Genomic DNA, 25,603 nt, shown 5'->3' on the forward strand with positions numbered 1-25,603 from the left:
AGGAATCCTTCGATTTAGTTAAGACTAGGAGGTCGCCCGTAGGGGTTTAGCCCTTAGGGTACTAGTAGCTCGACTACCTCTATATAGAACCTAGGTATATAGCGTTAGGGTCACTTGATCGAAGCTAATAGGCGATTACGTTACTTAACCTAGTCTCTTCTCTAACGGTCTAATTGTTTACGCTTACTAGGCGCGTAGTACACGCCGACAATCCGCTTGTCTCGCTATAAGCAATAGAACAGCTCGGCTAGCGTAGCTATCGATATTTGCTTGCTTTTAAGCCACGGAGATATAGATAAGGAGCTATAGCGAGGGAGGCGACTAGCTATTATGCTCTTTTAAGACGGGGCCGGTGCGATAGTAAACGGTATCCTTACAAAGTAATGCAGTCGTATCTAGCTCTAGTAGATACGAAAGCTCTACTCGGTCATTCTATCCTTAGCTACTAGAATAATTAATTGTCCGTAGCGTGCTGCACCGAACGCCTACTAAGCCTCGATCCGAGTTCCCGTATCCTAGAATCGGGGTTTATACACTACCGGCGCTGTAAACCGTAGGTAGTACAAAGTGGAGAGAGCAGCAGCGATGAGCACATCGGACGAGGAGCTCCACAGCCTCCACGAATGCCACACCCGGGTTTCGTAGATCGAGCGGTCTTGCCAAGATGGATCGGCAGCTCGACACAATCCAGTCGACTGCTCCTACGCTTTTTGACCTCGCTAGGAGTACTAGTGACTGCGCACTCAGACGACCTCGTAGTAGTACGCCCCCCTTACGACTGTCTCGCGCCTTTTCCTAACCCGCATTCCTCGGTCCACGCAGAGGCCGCGCGCAAAAGCCAAGCTGAAGGGGTGTGGAACCACTTCTGCGCTACTGGACCAGGCGCGTAACCCCTTTGTTCCAACAACGAAGTGAGTCCCCCCCCCTCCCAACACACACACACAACAAAATCAACAAAAACGGATTAGCAGCAATCCGACATCTCCTGGACCATCCTTCGAGGAGACCGATATGTTAGCAGTCCTGCGTGATATCCGAGCGATGCCACGCAGCGCTTGCAAACGTTGGCACGTCTTCGCATTCGCTGCGTTGTGATTTCCCAACGGTGACTTACACATGTCTCGCGATGCCCCTACACAAACGTTGGTAAGGTAGTATAGCGGCGTACCGTTCGACGTAGCCTCAAAGGATCTTCCGAAGATCATGTTGAGATGGAATGTATTTTCGCCGCACCTCGCCATCGCTACAGTATATGGCTAGTCATTGAGACCCAACAGCCTCAGGCTACTTGACACCATCATACCAACAGCCAATTGAGGTCCACAGTACCCATCCGACAACTACCAGTCACCAATAGCCACCTACGGCTACTTTGCCGATACGCTTACTGCACAGACGTCCAATTGAGACTTGGCTGTCGACGGAACCACCAGAAGCGTCCGTATCGTCGGCGTCGCTGATGACCTCCGTGTCAAGAGACCTCATGCGTGGTCTCGGCCTAATCGTCCTGTGAGATGTACATCTTCCCTGTGGTGCGTTGCGCGTAGGAGCATTGCTACCTTCAGCGTCCGTTTCCCTAGGAGAATGATTGGGCGTTCCTACAGCCGCAATTAGCGTCGCCGTCATGGACGTGCGCTTGCGCTTCTTCGTTGATCGTCCCGTCGTAGTTCGATCGGCGCTATCCGTCAGGGGACGCAGTATGCTATACGACTCTTGACAGTGGTCCCAGAAGTCGGCCACTGAAGTGATTTGATGCTCGCAGATTGGGTGTGGACATTCCAGAGGCCAACTCCGAGTGTCCCGTAGGTGCTGCGCGAGATGTTCACGCAGCGAGCCAAGTCGCGGGAATTAGCATGTCCTGGCACCATACGGGAGCGACTCCTGCCCGAGACAGAACGGACAACGGGCGGCTATAACAATGACGGATCGTCTGATAATCTGGCCACAGAACATGTCCATCTCTGTGAGGTGCTGGCCGTAGTGCTGATCCTATTCGAGAGTGTTGTTGCAAAAGTAACGGCACTCATAACAATAGCGAATTTCTAGCAATGTGCCGAGCGTCGGGATAGCGTGGTTGCGCAAGATATGTTGTTCCAGTTCCCCTGATAGGATGATTGATTCGTAGTCTGCGCGCGGGCAGCGCTGACTGTCGCGAGACAGATGCCTTGTAAAGTGCTTCGCGGCACGGTCCAGTCCGAAGCTGCTCAATAGTGCAGGACACCACGGACAAGAGTCATACGCCGCTCGTAAATCGGACAGCATCTGCTCGCTTTGCCGCACGGATCGCCTGCCTATATAACACGCGAGGCGGTGGCGGTTGTCGGACAACATGTCGGAAGCCCTGTCCCTATTAGTATCGCTGTCGCACGTACGGCGACGAGGTAGCTCACCGCTTCGGCCGGTGGCCGCATTCGCACTCGGCACCCTCGGCGGTGTTCGGGTATCTCCACGTCGAACGATTAGTGTTTGCGATCGCGAGGAGCGGTGCCATCCTGGTCTCGAGGCTGCTGTTCGTGGCATTTTCCCAGAACACATCGATTAGGCGGAATCGATGGCTGTCCCACTGGAGGTATACGCGGAACTGCCGGCTTGGTGGCGGGCGCACGAGTACTGTGCTGGCTGTTACGCTGTCTCTAGACGATGGTTAGGCGATGCTCGACTGGAAAGCCTTATCTGAGTCAAAGTATTCTTAGTGCACGCTTTGGAACAAATTGAGTTCCGTCTTCTTATTGCGGCGCCCTACATCGACGAGAGATGCTCCGTGAGGTTTAGGGGCGTTGAAGTCGACCTTAGTCGCTATCGATGCTAGACGGTCAAGCACATCTTGCTCTATGTCTCGGCCTAAAACCATCGACTGGCCGTCGACGGTAGAAGATGACGAGAGGTAGTGTTGGAATGTGCTGTCGTTTTGATGCCCTATCCTCTTTTGACGGACAGCGGCGGTAGCATAGCCTTGCGAACATGTCAGCCCTAGCAGCAACGGATCCTTACACTACTTACGATCGAGCAGGTTGCCGTGTCCTCGACGGATAGAATAGGGTACAAAGCGGTCGCGATACGAGGCTCGTCTCCCCAGTGCTAACATTCCCTAGGCCAGGCTGCCAGCTTTGAGTATCCTGTTGTCGGAAACTGCCTGCCGTGGCCCTACTAAACGACGAAGGACCGGGACCTCCTTTGCACTCTCCCGAATCCGAATCCAGGTGGTTCTCTAGCACGCGGGCGCACAGACCGCCTTCAAGTCGTCCAGAGTGTCGATGCTATCGAGGGCATGGTCAGCAATAGCCAAAGCCAATACTTGCGCCACAGGACACATCTCGGGCCGCTCGAAGTCTTCGAGGAGAAACATGCTAAGACTAGCTGCAAAGTTAGTAGCTGTGCGCTGCAAGGGGTTTAGAGCGCGTATACTCTTTGATACGCTTGCTACGAACACCCTTCCGATTGCGCAGCAAGACTTCGACCACTAAGCGGCGCCGTCCGTCGACATTGTTCAGAACCAGAATGGACAGACCCTTGTAGAGAATGCCTTCATTACTACCCGGATGGCAAGAAGCTTCTACAATCTCCCCCGGGCGCACGCCGAAGTACATCAGGATCAGAATCGCGAGCGATAGCTGCAGCCGGGCCCGTGGATGCTCGAACTCATGCTCATCGCAAGCCTAGAGGTAATAGAGTACATCGATTATCACGGGGGCAGTGGCAGGAGGCCTGGGCATACTGTCTTGCGACGCGCCTCTCTTTACCAGATGGTGGTTGATGTATCCCGTTATCCTCTTGCAAATGGCCCGATCCGACGTTTTGCCGAGCCGAGAGTGACGAAGTTTGCTGAAGTTGATGAGATACTTCTTCAACGTTGATGTGCACAGCCTACCGCCAGTCTTGCCTTTCCGCGTCATTACTATGTAGAGGAGAAATGCCTGTAGGCCGGATTCGGTAGGCATTGTCGCGAAAGGATCCTCGGCCTGGAAGCTGGGAGTCTTGAGTGCTTCGTGGTACGCGATCCAAGCGCGCCGCATCGTGGCCAACGTTTTCAGGTAGGGCGTACTGCAGTGCTCTCCCAGCGGCACGATATAAGGAGCAGTGGCCCCTGCTTGCTGTAGTCGACGGATCTCGTCAAGATCAGTTTCCGCGATGGCTTCCATCTCTTGACATGCGAGCCAGTTGCGGGTGACGTGTTGAATAGGAGAAAGAGTACGGGCAACGACTAGGCAGCGTGGAGGGACACGACTAGATAACAGGCGGTGCCGTCTGCACTTCGGCCTGATTCGACATTCCGCTGTGCCTCCTAAAGGCTTGTGGCCACTGAATGCAGACCGCATAGTTTTAGCGCTTGGTGAGTTGAACGTGAGCGACAGTAGTTGTGCAGAGCACAAGTTAGTAGGCAAAGTCAGGGATTGGGATTCCGGATACTGATATACGGAAGTGGTCTGCGTGCGCCCGGATACGTCCCGCCGTAACAGGTTAGCGTGCTTGGCGAGCTCCGGGACATAGGCAGCCATTTTGTCGAGTCTGTACACCTCTCGTCCAGTCCGCACGATACGAGAACCCATTTCCCACGTCTGCGGCTTCGATAGAGCGAGCAAGAATCGTATAAAATGGTATACAATGCTCATGAGGTATCGTTTAGTGGTATAATACCTCTTTAGCATTCTTCTACAACGTAGAATGGCTAAGCTAGAGGTGGTCCGGCGTTCGATTGTGAGTTATCACAGATCGAGTTCATCGCCACGATCATCTTTACTAACAGTCGAGATAGCGCCGTGTGTCCAACATGATATGGTCATTTCTTCTTTTTGCATTTCGGGCAAAGCTTTTGCCGGCCTTGCCCTACGGAGCTTCTTTAATCCAACCTGCCCGTTCGTGCTGTCTATGAGGAACTGCAGCAAACTTCTTTTTGACGTATACAAAAGCACCATTAGTATGATATGCTCTCTCCTACAACTCATCTCTGAGGTATCGTTTTGGGTGTCTCTTGCTCTTTGAGGCTGCTCCTCTACACTTCCGGGTCGCTCTGGCACATGTGCTACAACGGTGGCTCGACATGTCTAAAAGCGACTACAGGATACTTGTCCATGCTCCTGCATAACGACTGCTGCCATTCTGTGACCACACACCTTCCACTCTTACGCTTCACAGACCACTGACCTTTCCTCACGCCAGGAAGAATCTCGAGAATATCAAGCATATGCTCTACCTTGCCTTTCCACCTCAAACACCTCGCTGCCTGCTTGATAATGTGTAGCTGTCCAGTGCAGCTGACGTGCAGCCTTGCATCGCATGCGGGTGAGGTGTTGCATCAAGTTACTCTTCCGTGTAAACTGGGCATTGCAGAACATGCAAGCAATCGACTTGTCTGGCCTCTTTTCCCTCATGTCGTCTGTAGTTTTCGAAGCTTGAGAAACGGCGATCATTGCAACCGTGGTCGACACAAATGGGCTCTGGAGGCAGTTGGAGAGGTGGTGCTTGTTGCGCCGAAGGCAGCAGGATCAACAGGCTCGGACCGACAGGACGTATGGTTTTGACTACCGGTGTGGCGTACCCACGCCCAACTCCAAGTCACGTGCAAGTCCACGTGCATTCACTCTCTTCGGAGTCTCTGCTCCGAACAGCTCTCCGATCCTAGCGCCTCGTCTTCATTGTTATGACGGGTACATCAAGCGGCCATCGACTCCCGGGGCGGTCAAATCTTTCGTCATATCGAGACCCGATGCGCGTGTTGTAAAGATTCATGCTTCTGCTCGTCGCGGTGAAGTGACTGGCGCCAAGAGGACGATCAACGCCATCCTCTGGAGCTTAAGACCAGAAAGACACCTGCCCCAGCATTATCCGCATCTCGGCATTCATTTTGGTGGCCACCTTGACCATATCCAACGGCGGGAATGCCGCTATGGTGTTCATATGTTATTTGTTCCACCAATTGGCCGATGGAAGGAATGTTGGTGACGTGCGGACTCACGAGGGATGGACATTCGGACCCGGCCGTGTGCACAGAAGAGAAGTTACATGGTGTCACGCGCATATACGGGAACCGGCTTCTCCTCTGGACGTATTCTGCCAAGCAGTGATCGATCCTGTTGATGCCAATCATTGGGTAACGACCAAATAGAGCCGTGACGGAGATTGTTTTTGGCAGCGCATTGTTGCTACGCCAAGAGTGCCACTTCTGCATGGTTGCCAGGCTACATGTCCCAGCGTGGTATAGAGCAAGCAATAATCTCGCCCGTACCTTAGACTAATGCTTAAGCAGACTCGATTCGCTTGTTCTCCATGTGCCGCTACAGTATAAGAGACAATGTACCCTTTTCAGGACTTCAAGCTCTAGTAGACTAGCGAATGTGACTGTCCTTCCTTGGCAGGACGAGAGCTCGAAGGATTGGCTCATGAGCCAATGTGCATCAGGTGCCGGGGCCGTCATGCATTGAGTTGACATTCGTCGACGTGCTGCACTGGCTGTATTTCACTGGTCTCTCCCGAACCACAGCAACTCACAGCAATTGTTGCAGAACACTCTCGTCTCTCTGTCGATATCCAGTACCCATCATCTGTCGAACGCGATGCAGAAAACCGGCTTTGTACTTTCTATGCTTTACAGCATCTGTCAAGCGCAGTCCAATCTCAAGTGAGTAGATACTCCATGCAGCCCATTGCAATTGAGCTCACCGAAGTCTAGCTTGAGCTCGCTGCCAGAACCGGACATCACCAACACGCTCATGAATATAACCTTCTCAGACCCGACCATCAATGACTGTGGCAGGTGGCCGGCAGCAGCGGCCAACTCCTCAGCCACTGTGGTCATTCGATCAGTGCCAAGCTATCAATTTGTCTGCGTGGATCTTGACTATATCTTCACTCATCCAAACGAGACATTTGTGCCCGGCCAAAGTTCCACGAACGCGAGTGACGAGCGGGACGGCGTGAGGTATTCACTCTCAAGCCCGGACGGCAACACCAATGTTGGCTGGTCACCAGGACGCTTCAATTACAGTCAAGTGTTCTACACCCAGCAGCATCTGTACGATGATGAAGCCCAGGATGATTCGTTAGTCGGCCGCCTCATGCTTCGCGCCTACGACGAGCCTGGATGCGCCGGCAACAGCGCTGCTAACAACTTGATGAATGACAACTGGTACTCTTGGGATTGCACAGGTGAAGCGGGCGTATGCAGTAATCTGTCCTTCAGCGTCAGGAGCATACTTTTGACCGGCCCAGAAATCGGCAAGACTGCGGGAGAATCTGGTTGCATGAACGCGGCGAAGCTCAGTGCGGCTTCGGGCGGCACGAAGACTTCAAGGCTGGTTCCTGTGTTGGTGGTGTGCGTTGTCCTCGGCCTCCCGTACTGAGATCAAGCCTCAGTGGTCAATTCTCGTAGGAGGGTGAGCGTTAGGCTCATCGAGGGATCCGAAAGACGAACTAAAGCATCATATGTACCCAGCTCATCTGCAAGTTGTCTCAATTGTGCCCGGTTGGCGTAGAGATGCGAAGCGTACAACTAAGTCGAGTGGAGATGATGGGATCGAGGTGAAGAGGTTCACACGGAGAAAGCTTTACTACTCTAAGTAGGCTCTCACGCAGAGAGCTCACCCGACTGACTCTACAGTGGACATGGGAAGGACGCTCACATTCGGCTAGACTATTTATATAGGCTAGCGTTGCGAGCTTGCGAGCTTCACCGGACGTTGCACAGCATGCCATCGCAAGGCAACTTGACCTGATCAGACCTCACCACCACATCTCCCCTTCCTCAGACATAAAGAGCTAAGTTTGCCTCTCCAAACTCGCAGATATCACTTCACTCTTGTCTTCCACATCTCAGCCACGTAATGGTCCGTAACGTGGCATCCATGCAGTCCCTCCGCGACGAGATGAACCACTTCACCACCGGCTCGCAGCCTGTGCCATCCCATAACACACCCGAGCCTCCACTTCAGAGACTCGATGCTTCTGGAGCGACGATGCAGCTCTGTGGCGATGACACGTACACGAAAAGTCTCATGCAGAAAGTAGCCTCAGGCCAGGCTACGGACGAGGAAACGGCTGCATTCAACAAACATGTCAACCAGGCACGATCGCTGCCTTCGATACAGAACCTTTTGCAGCGTCCTGAGGAGGCAAGCTCTTCGGTGTCCCCGGGCTTATCGTCGGATACGTGGAGATTCCTCCAGTCTGCTGAGAGCAAAGAGATAGCCGATAAGATGATGGCGCGAACGGAACAAGGCGATGCGAGCGCTAGGTTTTGTCCAGGCCTGCCTGCAAGGCATAAGCTACCACAGAACAACGAGGCCGGCGCAGATGGGGGACCTTTACTGCTGGGCCTACCAAAAGACCTTGGTGATCGTATCAAGCAAGCGGAGGCACTCCTCAAACAAGAACACCGAGCAGGGAAATCCCAGGAAACAGAGATGAAGCGGAAGGAGTTCTACAATATGGATCCACCAGCGCCCGGCGTCCCTGCAAGAATCAAGCTCCCGGAGAACTTCAACCCGCGCGAGCATGAGTACAACTCTCTGCCCGACTACGAGCAGCAGCTCAGAATGCTCGAAGCTCACAACAAGAAGCGGCTGGTCCAGGCGCGAGCCACTGACCCAGCTTATAACGAACACGTTCAAAGGTTCGAAGAGCAGTGTAGGCAGAAACGCTTCGATATGCACCTGCTAGATGGCGCGATACCGTTATCTGCGGACAAGTCTGCTGTGCTCGAAGAGGCATTGAGGCTTGCTGTCGAGAAAGAGCAGCGCGATACCCAACATGGTCCCTCGGAGTCAAGCTTCGAGAGCGACCCCGTCCCAGGCTACGACAAGCATGGAAGGCCGTTGGCTAATGTCGACGAATGGCTACAGCATCGCGATGAGTGCAGGACCGACGCCGAGAAGAGGCGGACTAGGAAGGCAAAGGGTCTCGCAGCTACTCACGCTGCGAATGAAGAGGCACTTCGCTTCAAGCAGGCAACGCGCGAGAATGCTGCTAAGTACACGAAGCCTTTCTGCGAATTCTTGACAGAGAATCCGACGGTGTTCCATGCTGTGGATGCCATGAAACAGCAACTGAAGCAAAAGGGGTGGACTGAGTTGTCGGAGCGGGAGTCTTGGGACATCAAGCCCGAAGGATACTACTTTATCGAGCGAAATGGTTCATCATTGATTGCTTTCGCGGTTGGTGCAAAGTACAAGCCCGGGAATGGCTCAGCCATCCTAGCGGGCCATGTCGATGCTCTCACTGCGAAGGTCAAGCCAATCTCACAAGTGCCTAACAAAGCAGGCTACCTGCAGCTCGGTGTTGCGCCTTATGCTGGCGCGCTGAACAGCACCTGGTGGGACCGCGATTTGAGCATTGGTGGCCGCGTCCATGTCCGCGATGGCGACAAGATTGTTACGAAGCTTGTCAAGCTCGACTGGCCGATCGCACGCATTCCAAGTCTTGCTCCGCACTTCGGAGCTGCCGCCGCTGGACCTTTCGACAAGGAAACGCAAATGGTACCCATCATTGGCTTGGACAGTAGCGACTCCCGTACATTCGGGACATACGGTGATGAAGATGGTTACAGCCAGCCTCCGCTGATTGGCAGCATGGGAGGCAAGGTCGGGCACTTTGTCGAAACCCAGCCTCCGGCTCTTGTCAAGGTCATTGGCGAAGCGCTTGGTCTCAATGCAAGCAGCTACACGGACATTGTCAACTGGGAGCTCGAGCTTTTCGATCTGCAGCCAGCTACCGTTGGTGGACTTAACAAAGAGTTCATCTTCGCCGGTCGTATCGACGACAAGCTCTGCTCCTGGGCTGCGCTCCAGGCTCTGATTGAGAGCCAGAAGAATGACACAGCACACAGCAGCATCATCAAAGTCGTCGGCCTTTTTGACGACGAAGAGATCGGCTCCCTACTCCGGCAAGGCGCAAAGGGTAACTTCCTTCCCTCGACCATGGAGCGTGCAGTCGGCTCACTTGCAGGCCACTACCCAAATTCCGACTTGATGGGACGCACCTATGCAAACTCCTTCATGGTCTCTTCGGACGTCACTCACGCTGCCAATCCCAACTTCCTCGGCGCATACCTCGAGAACCACGCACCACACCTGAATGTCGGGCTCGCAATCGCTGCCGACTCAAATGGGCACATGACGACCGACAGCGTCTCGACAACGATCTTGAAGCGCTGTGCGGATAAGGTTGGGGCAAAGTTGCAGGTCTTCCAAATCAGGAATGGAACTCCTTCGGGCGGCACTGTTGGACCTATGCTAAGCTCGGCAATTGGTGTGAGGAGTATTGATGCTGGATTGGCGCAGTTGAGTATGCATTCTATAAGGGCCACGACTGGTGCGTTGGACCCGGGACTTGGCGTCATCATGTTTGCAGGATTCTTGAATGGGTTCGAGGGGGTGGACAAAGAGTTTCAAGGCTAGATGGCGTGTATGTATGAAGCTGCCCGATCTCTGGGGAGAGCTACGATGAATGCAAGAGCAATGACTAACGAGGTCTCGAGACTCCTGCAAAGGATGCGATAGCAACTGCTGCTGTCGTAAGAGCACCTGCCACGGCGTGCTTGCCTACCACCACGCCGCTTCTTAAATTCTGGGTGCCTGCCTCACTTCAGAATAGCCGCGATGTCTGACGTGTTCTTTATTCCTCCTGCCTGCTGCTACACACACCACCCCATTGCAACGAGAGGTCGTCGAAACATCGCCATATCTCCACCGCTATCGTTGCCACCAACATTGTCACGATCATCGCTGTCCTCTGTCAACAGACCTCAAACATGTGCACGATCATCTTACTGCCATTCATCATTCTCACAATTTTCCTCCCGCTGTGGTACGGACTGATCGTGAGCTCTATTCACTTGCGCCATGCAGTCGGAGCTTCAGCTTACCGTGTGCAGATACCTTTGGGCCGTCGCCTGCTCAGTAACCGGGTACATATTCCGGGCCAGGTGGGCGTTGGATCTGGTAAGCATTTGCCCTTACCGAGATCGATGCTTTCGCTGAGTGTGGTAATGCAGTGAGCACCACGGCAGGGCACGTACATATGGAGAGGTGGAACATGACCGGGAATGTGAGCGAGAGTGTGAATATTGTTGGGAATAATGCAACGGATGGCGAGAGCGAGAGCCGGTGGATGTGGGCCGGACAAGGGAGGATAATCGCCCTCACGACTTCTGCTTCGATGCCGACTGAGAGTGAGGCCTGAGGACATCTCTGGGAGGGTGGACCTAGTATCTGATCACGCCTACCAAGGTCAACAATGCTGCACCTACGAGGACTTCCACAAGCGCACACCAACAATGAAAAACCGCAGCAGCCTGGATCGACACCACATGCACCAAACAGATTACATTACTCAAACAGCTCATCATCATGGGTATAATTTTGTGTCACTAGACCGACCTCCACCCCACCTCATCGCGTCTCACAGCCCCACTACTGCTCACCCTCTTTCCTCACCATCAAACAGCATCCCCATCAACCATTGCATCATCATCCCTCTTCTTCCTCCCAAACCTCGCCAGGTTCAAGCTCCTATTCCCCTCCTTCCTCGTCTCCGCCCCAGTATCACCGGTCAAATCCGTCAATCCCGGTATGACAGTGGAAAGATCACCAAGCGGGACCGGGATCGGGAAGTCAACAGTTGGCAGAATCAAGCCGGCGAAGAGGTACCAGCCGAAGCAGCAGGCGCAGAAGAGGAGGGCACCGGCGGTCTGGTGGTGTTAGCGGGGTTGTGGAAGCTGGACAGAGGAGAGTGACTTACCAGTTGACAGTTGTGTGCTCTTTCGCTGTGACCATTCGCCAGCTCGTAGAAGATCCCCGCAATGCAACCGCAGGCTGGGGTGATGCAGGTGAAGAGTAGGACGAAGAGGACGTTTGCGCGGAAGGTGCAGACGTAGAACCAGAACATTACGATCGTGAAGGCGACCCAGTAGTGACCTGTCGATTGATCTTAGATTAGTGATACTTGTCGGGGCCTGGGGTGATACAAGGACATACCATAATCGGCTGCATATATTGGGGACGAAAGGCCAGCAGCTGGGTTCTTGATGGGGTCGTCGGAGAAGGATGCGTAGGTCGCGAACCAGGGTACGAGTTGAGCGCCATACGCGGCGTAGAAGCTGCCTGTATTCACGCTATCAGCTGTGCGTGTAGAGTGAGGAGAAAAGTGATCCCTTACCGAAGGACATAAAGACCAGGAACGGGAAGGTGTTGCCCAACAAGAGCTCGAGAAAAGCCGCAGTCCACATCAATACACCACCGTAAACGATGACATCGGCACTGTCAAGCACAGCACACTCAGCTCAAAACTACCTCCCGAGCACTCTGCAGACTTACTTATTCGCACTCCCATACCCATTACTCTGCCTCCAATCCATCAACTGCATAGTAACAGGCATCAGACTCATCTCAAACCCAATGATCCCCAACGGTGTCGGGTTTCCCAAGATCTTCTGCAACGGATGCTTCAACGGCGGGCCCACAATCTTAGGCTGCAGATATAGTCTTTCGAACAGATCGGACGAAATTGTCACGCTGCCGGTTCCGGAGGTCTTGATCTGTTTGAGCATATTCTCCGGATCACCTTCGTCGAACTGGTGAGATCTGCCAGTGACCTCGGCATCGAAGTCGCGGGCAATGCTATCGCCGGGCTAGGAATCCATCTTCGTGGGAGATCAAGCTGGGCCGGAGGCTTCGCCTTCTCGAGAGATTCGCTGTAGTCGACGTATTGCTTTGCCGAGGGCGCCTTAGGTGACCACATGCCTTTCTGATCCTTCTGTGCAGCCTCCTCGGCAGCAAGTAGCTCATCATACAAGGGATACCTGTGAGACTGGCTGATGGTTTACTGATCAGTGCGACGACTCTGAGTAAGAGGTGTCAGCCAAGGACGCAACGATGAACAGTCAGATGGCGCTGTCGAGAGGAACAAGTGAGATTCGGTTCGCGAAAGGTGATATGACATGAAGCTAGAGCTTCAACATTGGCATTGGAAAATGTGCGGAGAATCCATGCTGTTGTCAGGTGAGGTGACGCTAGTTCTAGAGCTGTCCTGGTACATAAGTCTCCTCTAATGCGATGATGCGGAGGTGCCAGGGGATGGACGCAATCCGTAGGAGTCCGTCAGCAGTGATCGGACGGATTCGGTGGCATTTGGCCAGGGTCGTGGTTTGTTGGATCAGGTCATTGGAATATGATGGCTGAAAATATCAATGACAGTGATTGGCAATGCATCGTGGCGATGCTGGCAAAGTGAGAGTAGGATGTCGTTTCAATCTATAGCGACCTATCCGCTGTAACAGTACAATGTTCTGGTGAGCATGCAGAACACTTACAGACTGCGAGCGGAAGAGGTGAAGTGCACAGAGAAGACTGGAGAACCCCAGCACATGCAGGTAACTCGGAAGTGGCCGGACGTGAAGAGGGTCGTCACAGAAGGAAGGTGTAGCATTCTGAGCTTTATGTCCCGTACGTCCTCCTGTTACGCGGAAAGGTGTGCGGTAGGACTTTGGGCGAGTCATAGAGGTCTTGTCTTTAGATCCATCGCGCGATCTTCACCTCTGGCCAACCCTCTTCTTCCGTCCCAGAACTTCTTCTACCAACCCATCGAGTTCTCGAACTTCTGCGTCTCTACGTCCGCCCGAAGGCTCCAGCTTTTGATGAAGCAGATCATACAATCGCTGAGCTTCCTCGCTAAGAGTAGCAGTCTGTGCGATCAACCTCCTACATCGTTCGTGAAGAAGCTCGAGAAATTGAAGTTCATGGTCCAGTAATGGTGCTAGTGGGAATTCTAGAGAGTGAGGGTGGTTTGACATCTTGATGAATGCTGAAGCGAGGTAGATTACGAGGTGGTAAAAGTCGTTGGAAGAGCAGAAGGAAGTAGACTAGCTGTCGCGATCTTGACGGACTTGTTGCACGCTGCCATCAGGAAAGATCAGCTTGGGTACTCTGCTTTCCTTGAACAATTTCGCAAACGCTTCGAGCTCGGCAAAGATCTCGTCGTTGACGTGGCGTTGCTCAGGCACATCGGTGTAGACAGATCGCACTGGTGGCTCCTTGTGTTTGTGCTCTCCAGCGTCCTTCAAGACTTCCTGCAGAACCCCATCGATCGGAAGAACAAACGATCGGACCAGCTTCTGATCAAGACCATCTGTCGATTGTGCTGCACTGGGCGCATCGCTAGGTTGCCCTTCCTCGTCAGTGGCTGGCCTCGCAGCACTCTGAATGCGTTGCTGGAGGTCGCGATATGCTTTCTCGAGAGCTCGACTCCGCTGGTGGACGTCTTGAATGCAGTCAAGCATTTTGTCCATCACAGCCTCAAGTGCATGTAGGCGGAAGTAAATTTGCTCGTTAAAGCGTGATTGCGACCGCATGTGCTCATCCAGCGTATCTTGGTTCACTTCCAGCAAGTGGTGGCTCCTGTTCGTTGCATTGAATGGAGTGCTGTTGCTGGATGGGTTCGGAAACTCTGTCCCCGCGACTTTGATATGATCCGGCATGTCTCGCCGCCTGCTGGTGGTATTACTATCAGGATGGTACTTGATGCGATTCCGATGCTCGTTGTAGTGGGCGTTCATGGCTGCAGGCGAGTGCACACACTCACTGAGGTTGCGTTTGCACATTCGTTTCACCACCACTATTGAAGACTGCGAGCGAGTCGATCGTGGCTCAATCATGCGATCCGACATCGTTTTCGCCAGCAACCTTCACCAGCTCGTTGTGGCATGCCTCGATCGCCGCTCTAGCTGCTGCCCATTCGGCCTTGTCCTCCGTGCGGACGATCACTCTGCCGCTGTCGTTGACTGTCCTCTTGAGTCTGCTCTCGAGATCTGCGAGCACTCTCCTGGCGTCTTCCCTGGCTGACTCGGTGAATGCTTCTCTATCGTTCGTCCACTTCTTTTGCAGTCTTCGCAGTGCCCATACAAGTCCGAGCGCTGCGATCGCGCCTGCTTCGTATAGTGCCACGCCACCAGATGCTACCCACAGCCATCCAGCAAGAGCCCCTGATCCACCGATCGTGCTCAGAGAAGCAAGCATGAGAGCTTGTGCCTTGCGATGCATAGATGGCACGAGGCGATGCAGCATTTGCTGTCGTGAAAGATGGATCGTTTGCGGCCAAGGTGGGTCAAACATTGCGTTCAAACCACTCTGCTCCTCAACCCGCGCCAACATGGGTGGCAGCTGCATCAGCTCTGCTACTGTTTCGACCTTGCCGGAGGGCAGCTCCCCAGATTGCACTGCTTTGTACTCGCCGATCTCGTTCTTCATGGCCTTGTCGAGAAGGCCAGTCTCTGCCGCAGGATCTGATGCGGACTCCCGTTTCAGCTCTTCCACTGTCGCAAGTCCTGCCTCCACGATTCTTCCACTGAGGAAGGCAAGATTCTGCTCTGCTTCCACGAGCCAGCCACGGCGCAACACATCACTAGCAGAGATGGAAACTTCGTCGATCCGCCAGAAGAGGCGCCACCATGTTGTCCGGCGCCAAGTGGGCGATAGTAGAGCCGACGCCAGGTTCATCTGCAGGTCTCTATGAGCTTCTTCTGACCATGAGCTGATGGCGGCCTGGATGGATAGTCGCTTCGGCTTTGGTACAGCGAGCGCCGCTGATGCAGTCTCGGCCGATACCTCCGCGCTCGAGACTACTCTATGCGCACGCGAGAGGATCGATTCGAGCATGTCCGCCAGAGCCGGCTTCATACGAGGCTCAGTTGTGTCTGATGGATGCGAAATCCAGTTTGATACGCTCTGTACGCGACTTGCCTGCCATTGCTGACTGTAGATGGCGCCATTTGCATTGCTACTTCGAAAGAGGGCCAGCGCCTGTTCCGCAAGCTCGATGTCGGTAGCGCCCGCCTCCTGCATTTCACCTAGTCCGCGCAGAGGCAGACTCAGCGCAGCATTGATGAGGCGGCCGTCCACCAGCGAAGTCGGCAGCTTTCCGAACTCTACAGCACCGCTGACGCCCTCAGCTAGTATCAACGCCTGATGCACTGGATACCGGACGAAGCCAACTCTACTTCCTGCTCCCGGGATCGTGACCGGTGGGACGAGTATGCTCTCTTCCAGCTCTTTGGCGCCTTCTGCTGCATCAGAAGATACGTAGCCGCTCGCATTCAGCCCCGAAACCAAGATTTCGGCGTTCCACCGCTTGAGTCTGGGACTCGGTATCCTCATCTCTTTCACCACGGGCGAGCCGCCAAGCACTCCAGCTCCATCATCTGCCTCGCCATACTTCAGCAGAATGCCCTTGCCCTCATCTTCGTGCAGCAGTCCCCTCTCCCATTCTGCCTCGTCGCCAAGCTCGTCGGCCAGCAATGCTCTTGCTAGCTTTCTTGCCGCACGTGTCCCTTTTGCTCCCAGACCCAGGAAGGCAATGCGAATGATCGGGTCCTTGCTTTCGAGGCTTCTCAGGGCGAGTTGTAGTCGGGCAAGGTCGACATAGCTGCTGGCTTTGTCCTGCAGAAGAAGAAGCTGCTGGTGCAGCTCGCGGAATGCAATCGGTACTGTCGATGGGGCATTGACAGCTGTTCGTGACGCGAGACCGTTGTCGTTGCTGGCGAATCGATGCGGCACTCCGGAACCCGTGTGCTTTGCTTGCCTTGGGCGTGTGTCATGTGCTTGCAGTGGGTTGATGTGACGCGTTGCGAAGCTTCGTGCGGTGTTTCTCCCAGTGTCGTTCGTGCGCGTTCGTGTGGTCCGCTGGGAGGCGCAAGAGGGACAGACATACGGCTCAGCGTGGAGCACTCTCAGGCTGCGACTGCGCAAGCCCGTTCGAGGAGGCATTGAGAGCTGAAGAATGTAGAGTATCGACACAGAGCAACGAGAGCAGGAACCGTACATGTAGATAGCACAAGCTTGCCGAAGTCCGCTTGACGCTCGGCGCGTTCCTCCTTCAACCTCGTTCCTTCTGTCACTCTTAGACACCATATCATCCAGACGAAACCACATGTGACGCCCTTCAACCGCATATCATAACAATGGCCAAGCCATCAGATATCCTCAATCGGCCTTGCCGCCCGCAAGACTCCTGCCTACTCTTCACCCGCCTCGGTCCAAAATCTGGCCGATGAATTCTTGCTCACGGACACTATCCATTCGTTGCAGAATCAGACATGACTCAAAGATTCGCGATCCTTATCAGCTTCAAAGGCGAGCCTATGAGCAGAGAGATGACTGCCCTCGGAGACGCGCTGGCAAAGCTCCACTGGACCGTTCATGATATCATGCTGGGCGAAGACGAAGACGACACCAGGCCAGACGAGGGTGTACTCGACTTTACGCAGCAGCTTTGGGAGAAGTCCAGTCCTTGGTTATTGTGAAAGGGACGGAGAGTAAAGGCGAGAAGCTTCTGATCTTCTACGCTGGTTATGGCTTTTCTATTCCAGAAGATTCAGCCTTCGGAACCTGGCACACGTTAGTATTGCCGTCTTCGACCTTCGAAGTGCCAGTGCTAACGAATGGTTCACAAGAGACCCACTGAAGGCATGTTGCGAAAACCACATTGCTCACGCCAATCCCAAGGTTCTGTTCGAGTGGCTGGTCACCGCCACCGAATACGATATCTTGTTTTTGCTAAACTGCCCGTTCGACGTCGGTGAGACCAGCCTCGATTTGATCCCAAGATTACAGCAGCGCGATGCGACTGGTGCCAGAACTGTGCAGTACATCATTCCAAAGGAAAGATAATCTCTGCATGATGGAGAAGGGGCTTGCAAGTACCAGACTTGCGAAAGGAAGCACGATTTGCTACAAATCCCTAATTTGCGGGACCACGCCATCACGGGCTTGACAGGTTCCTTCAATAACGCTCACCCCACTACAAGGTGCTTTACCGCTGATGATCAGGCAGCTTCTGTGAGTATACATGGTAGTAGTTTCCAGGAGCGTCCATGGAAGGCCATCAATCCTGGTGGTCAGGACTTTGTCTTGTGGGACCAAAAATGAACGATTTGACGACGGATTGTCTCGGAACTCTTACGCATATGTTGAAGGAGTGTTCAAGCTGGGTTGGGAATCAAGCCAATGTGCAGTCGCAACCGCTCTCGTCTTGCTGCTTCGCTGCCCGTTTGCTCGGCATCAAGCTGGGTCAAAAATACATTCATCTGTGTCACTGGATTGATGTCAACAGGAGCATTCCGACACAGCCCTCTTAGCACTCACACGTCGACTTCCCAACGTCCTTCGCAGTCTCCGGAAACCTGGCTAAAGGCTGTCCGTTCTTCAACGATACAAGTGGTATCAGCTTCTCATCGTTGCTTGTGACTCTGCTGTTCGCGACTCTGGCGACGTTATTAGTGTTGCTGGCGCATGTCAGCGACATCATATGCCGTCGAAGTTGAAACGAAGAAGCTACATACACTGCCTTGAACCTAGTCTCCAACTTCTCGATCGCCTTGTTCGTATCATCCTTTGCGGTCGCAGCTGCACTGTCCCCAGCGATCGACTCTGTCCTCTTCGCTACAGGATTTATCTTGGGCACAGTGGAGGACTTGTTCGCCGGCGCTGCTGGTGGGGTCTTGGTTGGGGTAGACATGGTTGGGTCAGAGTTGAGTATGTGAAGGGTGAGAATGAACTACGATCGACGAACGCACGCGGCAAAGTGGACGCTACCTTCACCTACATACCTTTATCGCTGGACAGCTGCAACACCACTGACGCAAGTCAAGCCTTGTTCAAGTTTCACGCATCTTGTGGCGTCATTGTATGGAGTGGGCGATTGGGGAACCGAGAGAACCCTTGGAAGTGGCTGGAGCAGCAGCAGGGATGTAATGGTGCAAGCACTTTGATGGATGGACAGTCTTTCGTCCCTTAGTGTTGACGCTCAGGATAGCTATTGTGCCCCTTATAGGCATGTATCGTATGTCCATGTGCCCGCCTCAAGCCGTGTCACTGAGAGGCTCGACAGCGCCCCAGCTCTTCGTGTCTCGATACCCTCTCGATCACAGTGGTGGCCGTGGTCGCAAGATTCGTAGGCCTTTGGAGCTGGTATCAATTGTTGTCTCATCGTTGATATTTAACTTGCCCACGGAGTACCATTGTGTGTTCGCTACCATGACAGGTGGAGGAGTGAGAGGCACATGCAGTTTCCTTTGCCGTGAAAGTTGAAACCAGATCGCAGACGGGAGCGCTAGAGGACATCCCGTGACACTGGCCTCCCTGGACCCACACAGCCCTTCACCGCACTCTTGCCTTGCGATCAGGAAACAGGTTATCTTATCAACATTGGTCAAGCTGTGACAGCTTCAATGATAAGCACAGCATCGCAAGTAGTAGAGCGGTGGGCGGTTGCTATACTATGATCGCTCACTGCTGTCTATACCATTTTGCTTTCTGGCTGATCAATCTCAACAACAGCTGTATCCGCAGTATTGCCATGCGACTGAGTTTCCCAACATCACGACTTCACCACGGAGGGCTAGTTGTATGGCTGGAAATGGTGACTTGTTGGAAGGGCTCCCGCGGCTTCGGCCCAAACAGTACAGTCCGTGGCGATGAGAAAGAAGAATAGACGCCGAGAGTTCTGGCTCGGAGGCTTACTGGAGTCGCAAAAGTGATTTGGTGGCAGCGTATCGTACAGTCGGCATTCGGGGTGCGCTATGGATGGTCAGGCTTGTATCGTTAATTCAATTGCATCGTGGTCCGATGGAAGAGCAGGAAGGAGATGAGAATGAAGGGAGAATTGAGAAGAGAGGTCGCTGCTAGAGCACTGGATACAGTACGAACTTGACACACTAGGGCGGGGTGAATGCTCGGCATGCCGAGCAAAACTTTAATGACACATGACCCACACAAGCTAGAAACATCCTCTCCACTCCTTCCTTCTACACTTGAAACATAAACTGACAACATTGAATGCACCCGTGATGGCGTCGACGAGTGAAATGCGATATCGTGGAGCAGCAGGTCGATGCAACGGCATGCCGGTTTCCTGCTGTCCTCACATTGTTTCTCACTGACTAACTCATATTGATAGATGACTGTATTCGCAGGATCGCTACACGTCTATGTCAACTCGATGACTGTACCAGCCAAGAGACCATAGCCCAAGATGCAGGCTGCGAGAAGGCATGCTGTGGTGAAAGTCAGAAGGCCAAAATCGAGACCTCTTGCTGTGCTCCGGGCGCCACCGCTAGCAACAATGCGAAGACTACAGGAGCCGACCAATGTTGCTCAACTTCTGGGGACAATGTCGGTCAAATCAAGTCGTGTGATTTCCCTAAAACTACAAAACTCAGTGGGTGCGCTGGAATCGCGAAAGGCGGAAGCAAGTGCGGCACGGCCGCCGAAGTCGTCAAGGAGCCTGTGATGCCTGGCACTTGTTGCACGTCGGAGAAGGCGGTATCTTGCAGCCCAAATGGAAGCGCCTGCTCTGCGTTGCCCGCTGCTATCGTTCACGAGAATCAGCAGCCTGCCGGATGCTGTACCGGTTCTGCTTCAGCACCAAAAATCGAGGAAGCCTCAAGCGTCGTGTCCAGTGCTGACAGCTGCTGCAAGAAGATAACAACTGACTGTGAGAAGACGGCCACGAAAGGTGATTGTTGCTCTTCCAAGCCTACGCCGAAAACTTGTGGTGCAGCTAGCAGTACATCGACTTCCCTCAAGGCAGAGGTCACAAGCGGGTGCTATTCGAAGGCCAGTGATGCTCCAAAACATGACAGTCAAGGCAATACTGATAGCTCGACCACGAAGTTACAACCTCAGGGCTCTGATCAATGTGCCGAGGAGTGTTGCAAACTTATCGAAAAGCCTACGCCCGGAACAGCAACGAAGGTCTGCGACAGTCATTTGAAGGCTGCATTCGAGCGATATGAGTCCATCATCAACCGCGGTCTCTGCCTTTGCCGTACTGCACTGGAGCAACTCCATTTCTGTTGCTGCTCAGGGACAACAGTGGGCAAGGGCGCCTCTATTGAGGCTTGCAAGAGCCATGACTGGGCCGAGGAGAAGAAGTCGGCATGTTCGAATGTAGTTGAGATTTTGGACGAGGACGAGATTCATGCTGCATGCTCGAAGGACAAGACGAAACTGATACCTGGACAGAGTGACACTGATTTTGCGGGCAGAACTTCAAGCGATGTCGAGCATGACGCTGCCCGCGAGCACGTCGTACTCAACGTTTCCGGTATGACCTGCACAGGATGCGTCAGGAAATTGGGCAACGTGATGTCCTCTATCGACGGAGTATCATCTCATCAAGTCACATTTGTCACGGAAACGGCGGAGTTCGACCTTGATACCGGCGTCGTCGCGTCCCAGGATGTGATCTCACGCATCGAGAAAGAAACTGGATTCAAGTGTAGCAGATTAATCAGTGGCCATCAGAGTCTCGACGTTGTGATGTCATTTAATCTCGCAACAAGCTACGAAGCCTGTGCCAGTCCTGGCATCATTTCCGTGGAGAAGCTCAAGAAGCAGATGTATCGCATCACCTACGATCCTCGGATTGTTGGAGCACGGTGCATCATCGAGCCCGGGATGCAACTGGCGCCACCGGTAGGTGATGTTGGCGTGTCTGAAGGCAAGAAGAGGCTGCGAAAGATGCTCATCGCCACGATTGTATCGGCCGTCTTCACAATTCCGGTCGTGATACTCAACTGGTCTAACAACCCCATACCTAAGCAGACGGTTCAGATCATCTCTCTCGTCCTGGCAACAGTGGTACAGGCCATTGCTGTGCCGGAATTCTACGTTGGAGCGATCAAGTCTCTGGTGTACAGTCGAGTCATCGAGATGGACATGTTGGTGGTCTTGAGCATCACAGCAGCATATCTGTACTCTATCGTCGCCTTTGGTCTGGCGGAAGCTGGATTTGAGCTGGAGCAGGAAGCTTTCTTCGAGACCAGTTCGTTGCTCATCACTCTAGTATTGTTTGGTCGGCTTATGGCGGCCTACGCTCGCGTGAAGGCTGTCACAGCTGTGTCTACGCGGTCCTTGCAGGCCGATACTGCGCAACTGGTGGAGAAAGACAACACAGTCATTGTGGATGCTCGGCTACTTCACTTCGGCGACATGGTCAAGATAGGCCCACACTCTCGCATCGTTACTGATGGTCTCATCCACTCAGGCGATAGTGCAGTCGATGAGAGCATCATCACCGGCGAGAGCGCTCCAGTGACCAAATCGAGCGGCGACAGCGTCATCGCAGGCTCCATGAACGGCTCAGGTACTCTCACGGTCAAGGTCACTCGCCTGCCTGGCGAGAATAGCATCACGGACATTGCCAATCTGGTCGAAAACGCACTTGCCGCCAAACCGCGAATCCAAGATCTGGCAGACAAAGTAGCGAGCTGGTTCATACCCGCCGTGGTCGGGATAGCTATCGTTGTGTTCGCCATCTGGATTGGCGTTGCATTGGAGATCAGAAACGATGATGCTGGTGGTGCTGTGGGAACAGCCATCACCTATGCAATTGCTGTCCTCGCCATATCATGTCCTTGCGCATTGGGCTTGGCAGTGCCGGTGGTACTGGTCATTGCGGGTGGTGTCAGTGCCCGGGCGGGAGTCATCATCAAGGCCTCCGATGCTTTGGAGCGGAGCTTCAAGGCCACAGACATCGTCTTTGATAAGACAGGAACCTTGACCACGGGCAAATTGAGTGTTGTTAAGTCCGAGACGTTTGCCACGAAACTGGACGATGCCACCACTACCGGTGTTCTCCGAGCAGTCTTGGATGGCAGTCAGCATCCCGTTGCTGAGGCAGTCGCAGCTTACACGGACTCTTTACCGATCTCGAAAGCGTCTTTGGAGCAGATACAGTCAGTCCCCGGCTCCGGCGTACAGGCGTTGTGGAATGGATCGAGCGTCAAAGCCGGCAATCCATTCTGGCTGAATCTTGAGCAGGACGAAGTCGTTGCTGATCTCCTTGCTCGCGCGATGACAGTCCTTTGCCTGACCATTGACGATCGTCTGATCGCCGTCTTCGGTCTGAAGAGTACACTCCGCGAGGAGGCGCACTCTGTGGTGGCCAAGCTTCAAGCCCAAGATCTCACTTGCCACGTCGTCAGCGGTGACAACCCGAAATCAGTAGCAGACGTCGCAGGGGCCGTTGGTATCGAAGCCTCTTGTATTGTGTCCCGCGCCTCGCCCGCGAAGAAACAACAATACATCGAGAACCTTCAACAAGCAGGCAAGACCGTGCTCTTTTGTGGTGACGGCACGAATGACGCTATAGCTGTCGCCCAAGCAGATATCGGTGTTCAAATTGGCACAGCCTCTGATCTGACCGGAGCTGCTGCCGACGTCGTACTGCTAGGTGGACTCGATGGAATCATCAGCCTGCTGGACACGAGCAAGAAGGCTTTCAGGCGCATCCAGTTCAACTTCATCTGGACGGCTGTCTACAATCTGTTTGCCATCCTGCTCGCCGCAGGTGCCTTCGTCAAGTTTCGCATCCCGCCAGCCTATGCGGGACTTGGTGAGATAGCGAGTGTTGGGCCCGTCATTCTAGCTGCGGCGAGTCTTGCTTGGAGGCGCGGATGAGGCTACGTAGGGGTGCTGAGCAATTAACGGGGACTTCAACATCTTCGATCGAGCGTCAGAGAACGAAGCAGCTCAACGGTGTCTTCCAAATCAGTAGCGCTAAGCTGGACAGTCTTTGCATTATACTAGCACGAAGCCGCTGGCACGAAGTTCTTCCTGTGATTGTCAGTTGCATTCGTCATAGGGCCGCCTGATCAGTTCATAATGTTTCTGGCAGGCAACCTCATGGGCTTCACGGATACTTGTGTAGACGGCGTTTATCGTGCAAACCGCGTAATGAAGTGAATCGTGCTCACATTAAAAAGTGCTGTAAATCTCAAGTGAATCTACTCCAAGTAGCAGCTCCCAAGCTGGACTACTTCCCAATCTATGTCTATAAGTGAAAGCGCCGCCGCTATGATATTCCCCAATCATCCCTCATCCTAATCACGCTGTGTCAAAGGACTGTCTTCCATTCGTAATTACTGATCATATACTGTTCTGCACACCGCATCTGTCGACTCCGTACACTGGGCACCAATCAAACCCTACCACTGGTGCTTGTATCCATAGGCAGATGGCTGTGCTCCCCAGGTAGATGTCGAGGTAGAGCTAGATTTGGCGCTGCTGCTGCTGCTAGAGTGTGGCTGCGGCTTGTAGCCGGACGGCTGAGCTTGGTGCGGGTGGTACTCAGATGGATGTGGTTGGTATTCAGTTGGATGAGGCTTTACGGTGGTGGTGCCTGGAATTGGGTACCATGGTCGTGGCTTACCGCCGTGAGTTGGCTTGTTGGGTGGAGCGGTGTAGGTTTCGGTCATCGTGGTGGTGTAGTCGTGGGGAAGAGTGATGACGATGGTCTCGGTTGCGCAGTGCTTGCACTCACCACCAGTAGGAGGTGTTGGCTTGCTGTCGATGGCGGTGATGGTCTGCGTGACAGTCACGGGAGCTGGGCAGTAGCTCTGACCTGGAATGATGGGAATGCCAGGATGTTGTGGTTGACCCTGACCTGGCTTTCCACTGCCAGGTTGCTGTGGCTGTGGCTGAGGTTGCGATGGATAACCAGGTAGTTGAGGGTGGCCTCCTGGGTGGTATGGCGTTGGCGCTGGGTAGACCGTAGTGTCGCATGAAGTCGTGGTGATTGTGACGTAAGAAGTCGAGAGGTAAGTAGTCCACCAGTGCTGGCCGTTGGAGGAAGTCTCGGTGGAGCATGGCACAAGAGTCGGGACGGTCTTCGTGATCGTGGCAGTCTTGGTTGTCGTAATGTAGCCAATGACGGTCTGCGTGGTCGTAGGCTTCGTGGTCACAGGAGGCTGAGGGTGGTAGCTCCCGGTAGGATGTGGGTGAGGCGGCTTTGGATGACCGCCAGTTGGGTATGGGTGAGGCTCGTGTGCAGGAGGACCTGGGTGGGGATACCCACTTGGTGGAGGCACCACCTTCGAAGTTGAGGTGCTACAGCTAGTAGTGCTAGTGCGGCTTGAGTGCGGGTAGCCGCTTGGAGGAGGCACGATCTTGGTCGTTGAGCTCGAGACACTGCTGGAGGACGAAGACCATGGGTACGATGATGGTGCCTGTGTCCAGGTGCTGCTTGAAGTCGAAGACGCGCTCCATGTCGATGAACTGCTTGAGCTGATCGTTGTGTTGTATGCCGGTGGCGGTGGGTGCGGGTAGCCATACGCCTCTGGAGCAGGAGGAAGAGCAGATACTGCGCCAATGATGGCGAAGGCTGAGATTGTGTACTGCATCTTGCTCGATCGGTCAAAGGATGCTAGGTAAAATGTGTTCTGGTGGTATTGATTAAAGCTGTTTGAAGCGAGAGACGAGGAGGCCTTGAGCGAAGGTGACCTCTGACAGACGCAAGGAAATAAGGAAATAAGGAGACAAGAAAAATGGTGTTGCTTGTTGCTGTATGGTTCTGATGATAGGAAAAGTAGTGTAGGCAGGAAGTCGTCCAAGATGATATACCCACCAGCCCTTCAACATAGAGAACGCCACAGTCAGCCATGACATGTGACGCGGCCCAGGTGTTGCTAATCGCAGAGTATTGCTGATGTGACGCTTGAGCACGATACGAGCGAAGGCTCTGGTGGAGGGACAGCGCTCCGGATAGCGGTGTCCAACGGGACTTCCGATGCCAGATGTGAGCTGTTTGTCGCTGCCGGATGTGTTGAGGGCTGTGCTGT

The 25,603-nt window shown here is 53.7% G+C and overlaps 11 protein-coding genes across 11 annotated transcripts; 4 read left to right on the forward strand and 7 right to left on the reverse strand.

Moving 5' to 3' along the window:
• Positions 1-2,386: 2,386 nt before the first annotated feature.
• On the reverse strand, positions 2,387-3,085 carry CLAFUR5_07187 (uncharacterized protein; the record flags this gene model as incomplete). The annotated part of the gene is made up of 3 exons (XM_047906335.1): positions 2,387-2,633; positions 2,709-2,952; positions 3,001-3,085. 3 exons carry the CDS (start codon positions 3,083-3,085, stop codon positions 2,387-2,389), a joined length of 576 nt encoding a protein of 191 aa, XP_047762945.1.
• Positions 3,086-3,088: 3 nt separating this feature from the next.
• CLAFUR5_07188 (uncharacterized protein) lies at positions 3,089-4,139 on the reverse strand (the record flags this gene model as incomplete). Its single annotated transcript, XM_047906336.1, is given in 4 exon segments — positions 3,089-3,208; positions 3,230-3,353; positions 3,406-3,656; positions 3,675-4,139. 4 exon segments carry the CDS (start codon positions 4,137-4,139, stop codon positions 3,089-3,091), a joined length of 960 nt encoding a protein of 319 aa, XP_047762810.1.
• Positions 4,140-6,551: 2,412 nt separating this feature from the next.
• On the forward strand, positions 6,552-7,337 carry CLAFUR5_07189 (uncharacterized protein; the record flags this gene model as incomplete). Its single annotated transcript, XM_047906337.1, has 2 exons — positions 6,552-6,616; positions 6,668-7,337. 2 exons carry the CDS (start codon positions 6,552-6,554, stop codon positions 7,335-7,337), a joined length of 735 nt encoding a protein of 244 aa, XP_047762811.1.
• A 480-nt stretch (positions 7,338-7,817) lies between these two features.
• Positions 7,818-10,388, forward strand: CLAFUR5_07190 (Vacuolar aminopeptidase 1; the record flags this gene model as incomplete). The annotated part of the gene is made up of 1 exon (XM_047906338.1): positions 7,818-10,388. The coding sequence occupies one exon, from the start codon at positions 7,818-7,820 to the stop codon at positions 10,386-10,388; it is 2,571 nt and encodes an 856-aa protein (XP_047762828.1).
• Positions 10,389-11,428: 1,040 nt separating this feature from the next.
• Positions 11,429-12,538, reverse strand: CLAFUR5_07191 (uncharacterized protein; the record flags this gene model as incomplete). The annotated part of the gene is made up of 5 exons (XM_047906339.1): positions 11,429-11,680; positions 11,731-11,906; positions 11,967-12,092; positions 12,148-12,248; positions 12,306-12,538. 5 exons carry the CDS (start codon positions 12,536-12,538, stop codon positions 11,429-11,431), a joined length of 888 nt encoding a protein of 295 aa, XP_047762827.1.
• A 1,311-nt stretch (positions 12,539-13,849) lies between these two features.
• CLAFUR5_07192 (uncharacterized protein) lies at positions 13,850-14,542 on the reverse strand (the record flags this gene model as incomplete). The annotated part of the gene is made up of 1 exon (XM_047906340.1): positions 13,850-14,542. The coding sequence occupies one exon, from the start codon at positions 14,540-14,542 to the stop codon at positions 13,850-13,852; it is 693 nt and encodes a 230-aa protein (XP_047762830.1).
• A 91-nt stretch (positions 14,543-14,633) lies between these two features.
• CLAFUR5_07193 (uncharacterized protein) lies at positions 14,634-16,748 on the reverse strand (the record flags this gene model as incomplete). The annotated part of the gene is made up of 1 exon (XM_047906341.1): positions 14,634-16,748. The coding sequence occupies one exon, from the start codon at positions 16,746-16,748 to the stop codon at positions 14,634-14,636; it is 2,115 nt and encodes a 704-aa protein (XP_047762829.1).
• Positions 16,749-17,077: 329 nt separating this feature from the next.
• CLAFUR5_07194 (uncharacterized protein) lies at positions 17,078-17,651 on the forward strand (the record flags this gene model as incomplete). The annotated part of the gene is made up of 2 exons (XM_047906342.1): positions 17,078-17,280; positions 17,435-17,651. 2 exons carry the CDS (start codon positions 17,078-17,080, stop codon positions 17,649-17,651), a joined length of 420 nt encoding a protein of 139 aa, XP_047762832.1.
• Positions 17,652-17,962: 311 nt separating this feature from the next.
• CLAFUR5_07195 (uncharacterized protein) lies at positions 17,963-18,498 on the reverse strand (the record flags this gene model as incomplete). Its single annotated transcript, XM_047906343.1, has 3 exons — positions 17,963-18,075; positions 18,126-18,265; positions 18,323-18,498. 3 exons carry the CDS (start codon positions 18,496-18,498, stop codon positions 17,963-17,965), a joined length of 429 nt encoding a protein of 142 aa, XP_047762831.1.
• A 2,591-nt stretch (positions 18,499-21,089) lies between these two features.
• On the forward strand, positions 21,090-23,444 carry CLAFUR5_07196 (P-type cation-transporting ATPase; the record flags this gene model as incomplete). The annotated part of the gene is made up of 1 exon (XM_047906344.1): positions 21,090-23,444. The coding sequence occupies one exon, from the start codon at positions 21,090-21,092 to the stop codon at positions 23,442-23,444; it is 2,355 nt and encodes a 784-aa protein (XP_047762834.1).
• Positions 23,445-23,971: 527 nt separating this feature from the next.
• Positions 23,972-25,165, reverse strand: CLAFUR5_07197 (uncharacterized protein; the record flags this gene model as incomplete). Its single annotated transcript, XM_047906345.1, has 1 exon — positions 23,972-25,165. One exon carries the CDS (start codon positions 25,163-25,165, stop codon positions 23,972-23,974), a length of 1,194 nt encoding a protein of 397 aa, XP_047762833.1.
• Between the last annotated feature and the right edge of the window lie 438 nt (positions 25,166-25,603).

The sequence above is a fragment of the Fulvia fulva genome, chromosome 6, assembly GCF_020509005.1.
Source record: "Fulvia fulva chromosome 6, complete sequence".
Classification (NCBI taxonomy): Eukaryota; Fungi; Ascomycota; class Dothideomycetes; order Mycosphaerellales; family Mycosphaerellaceae; genus Fulvia; species Fulvia fulva.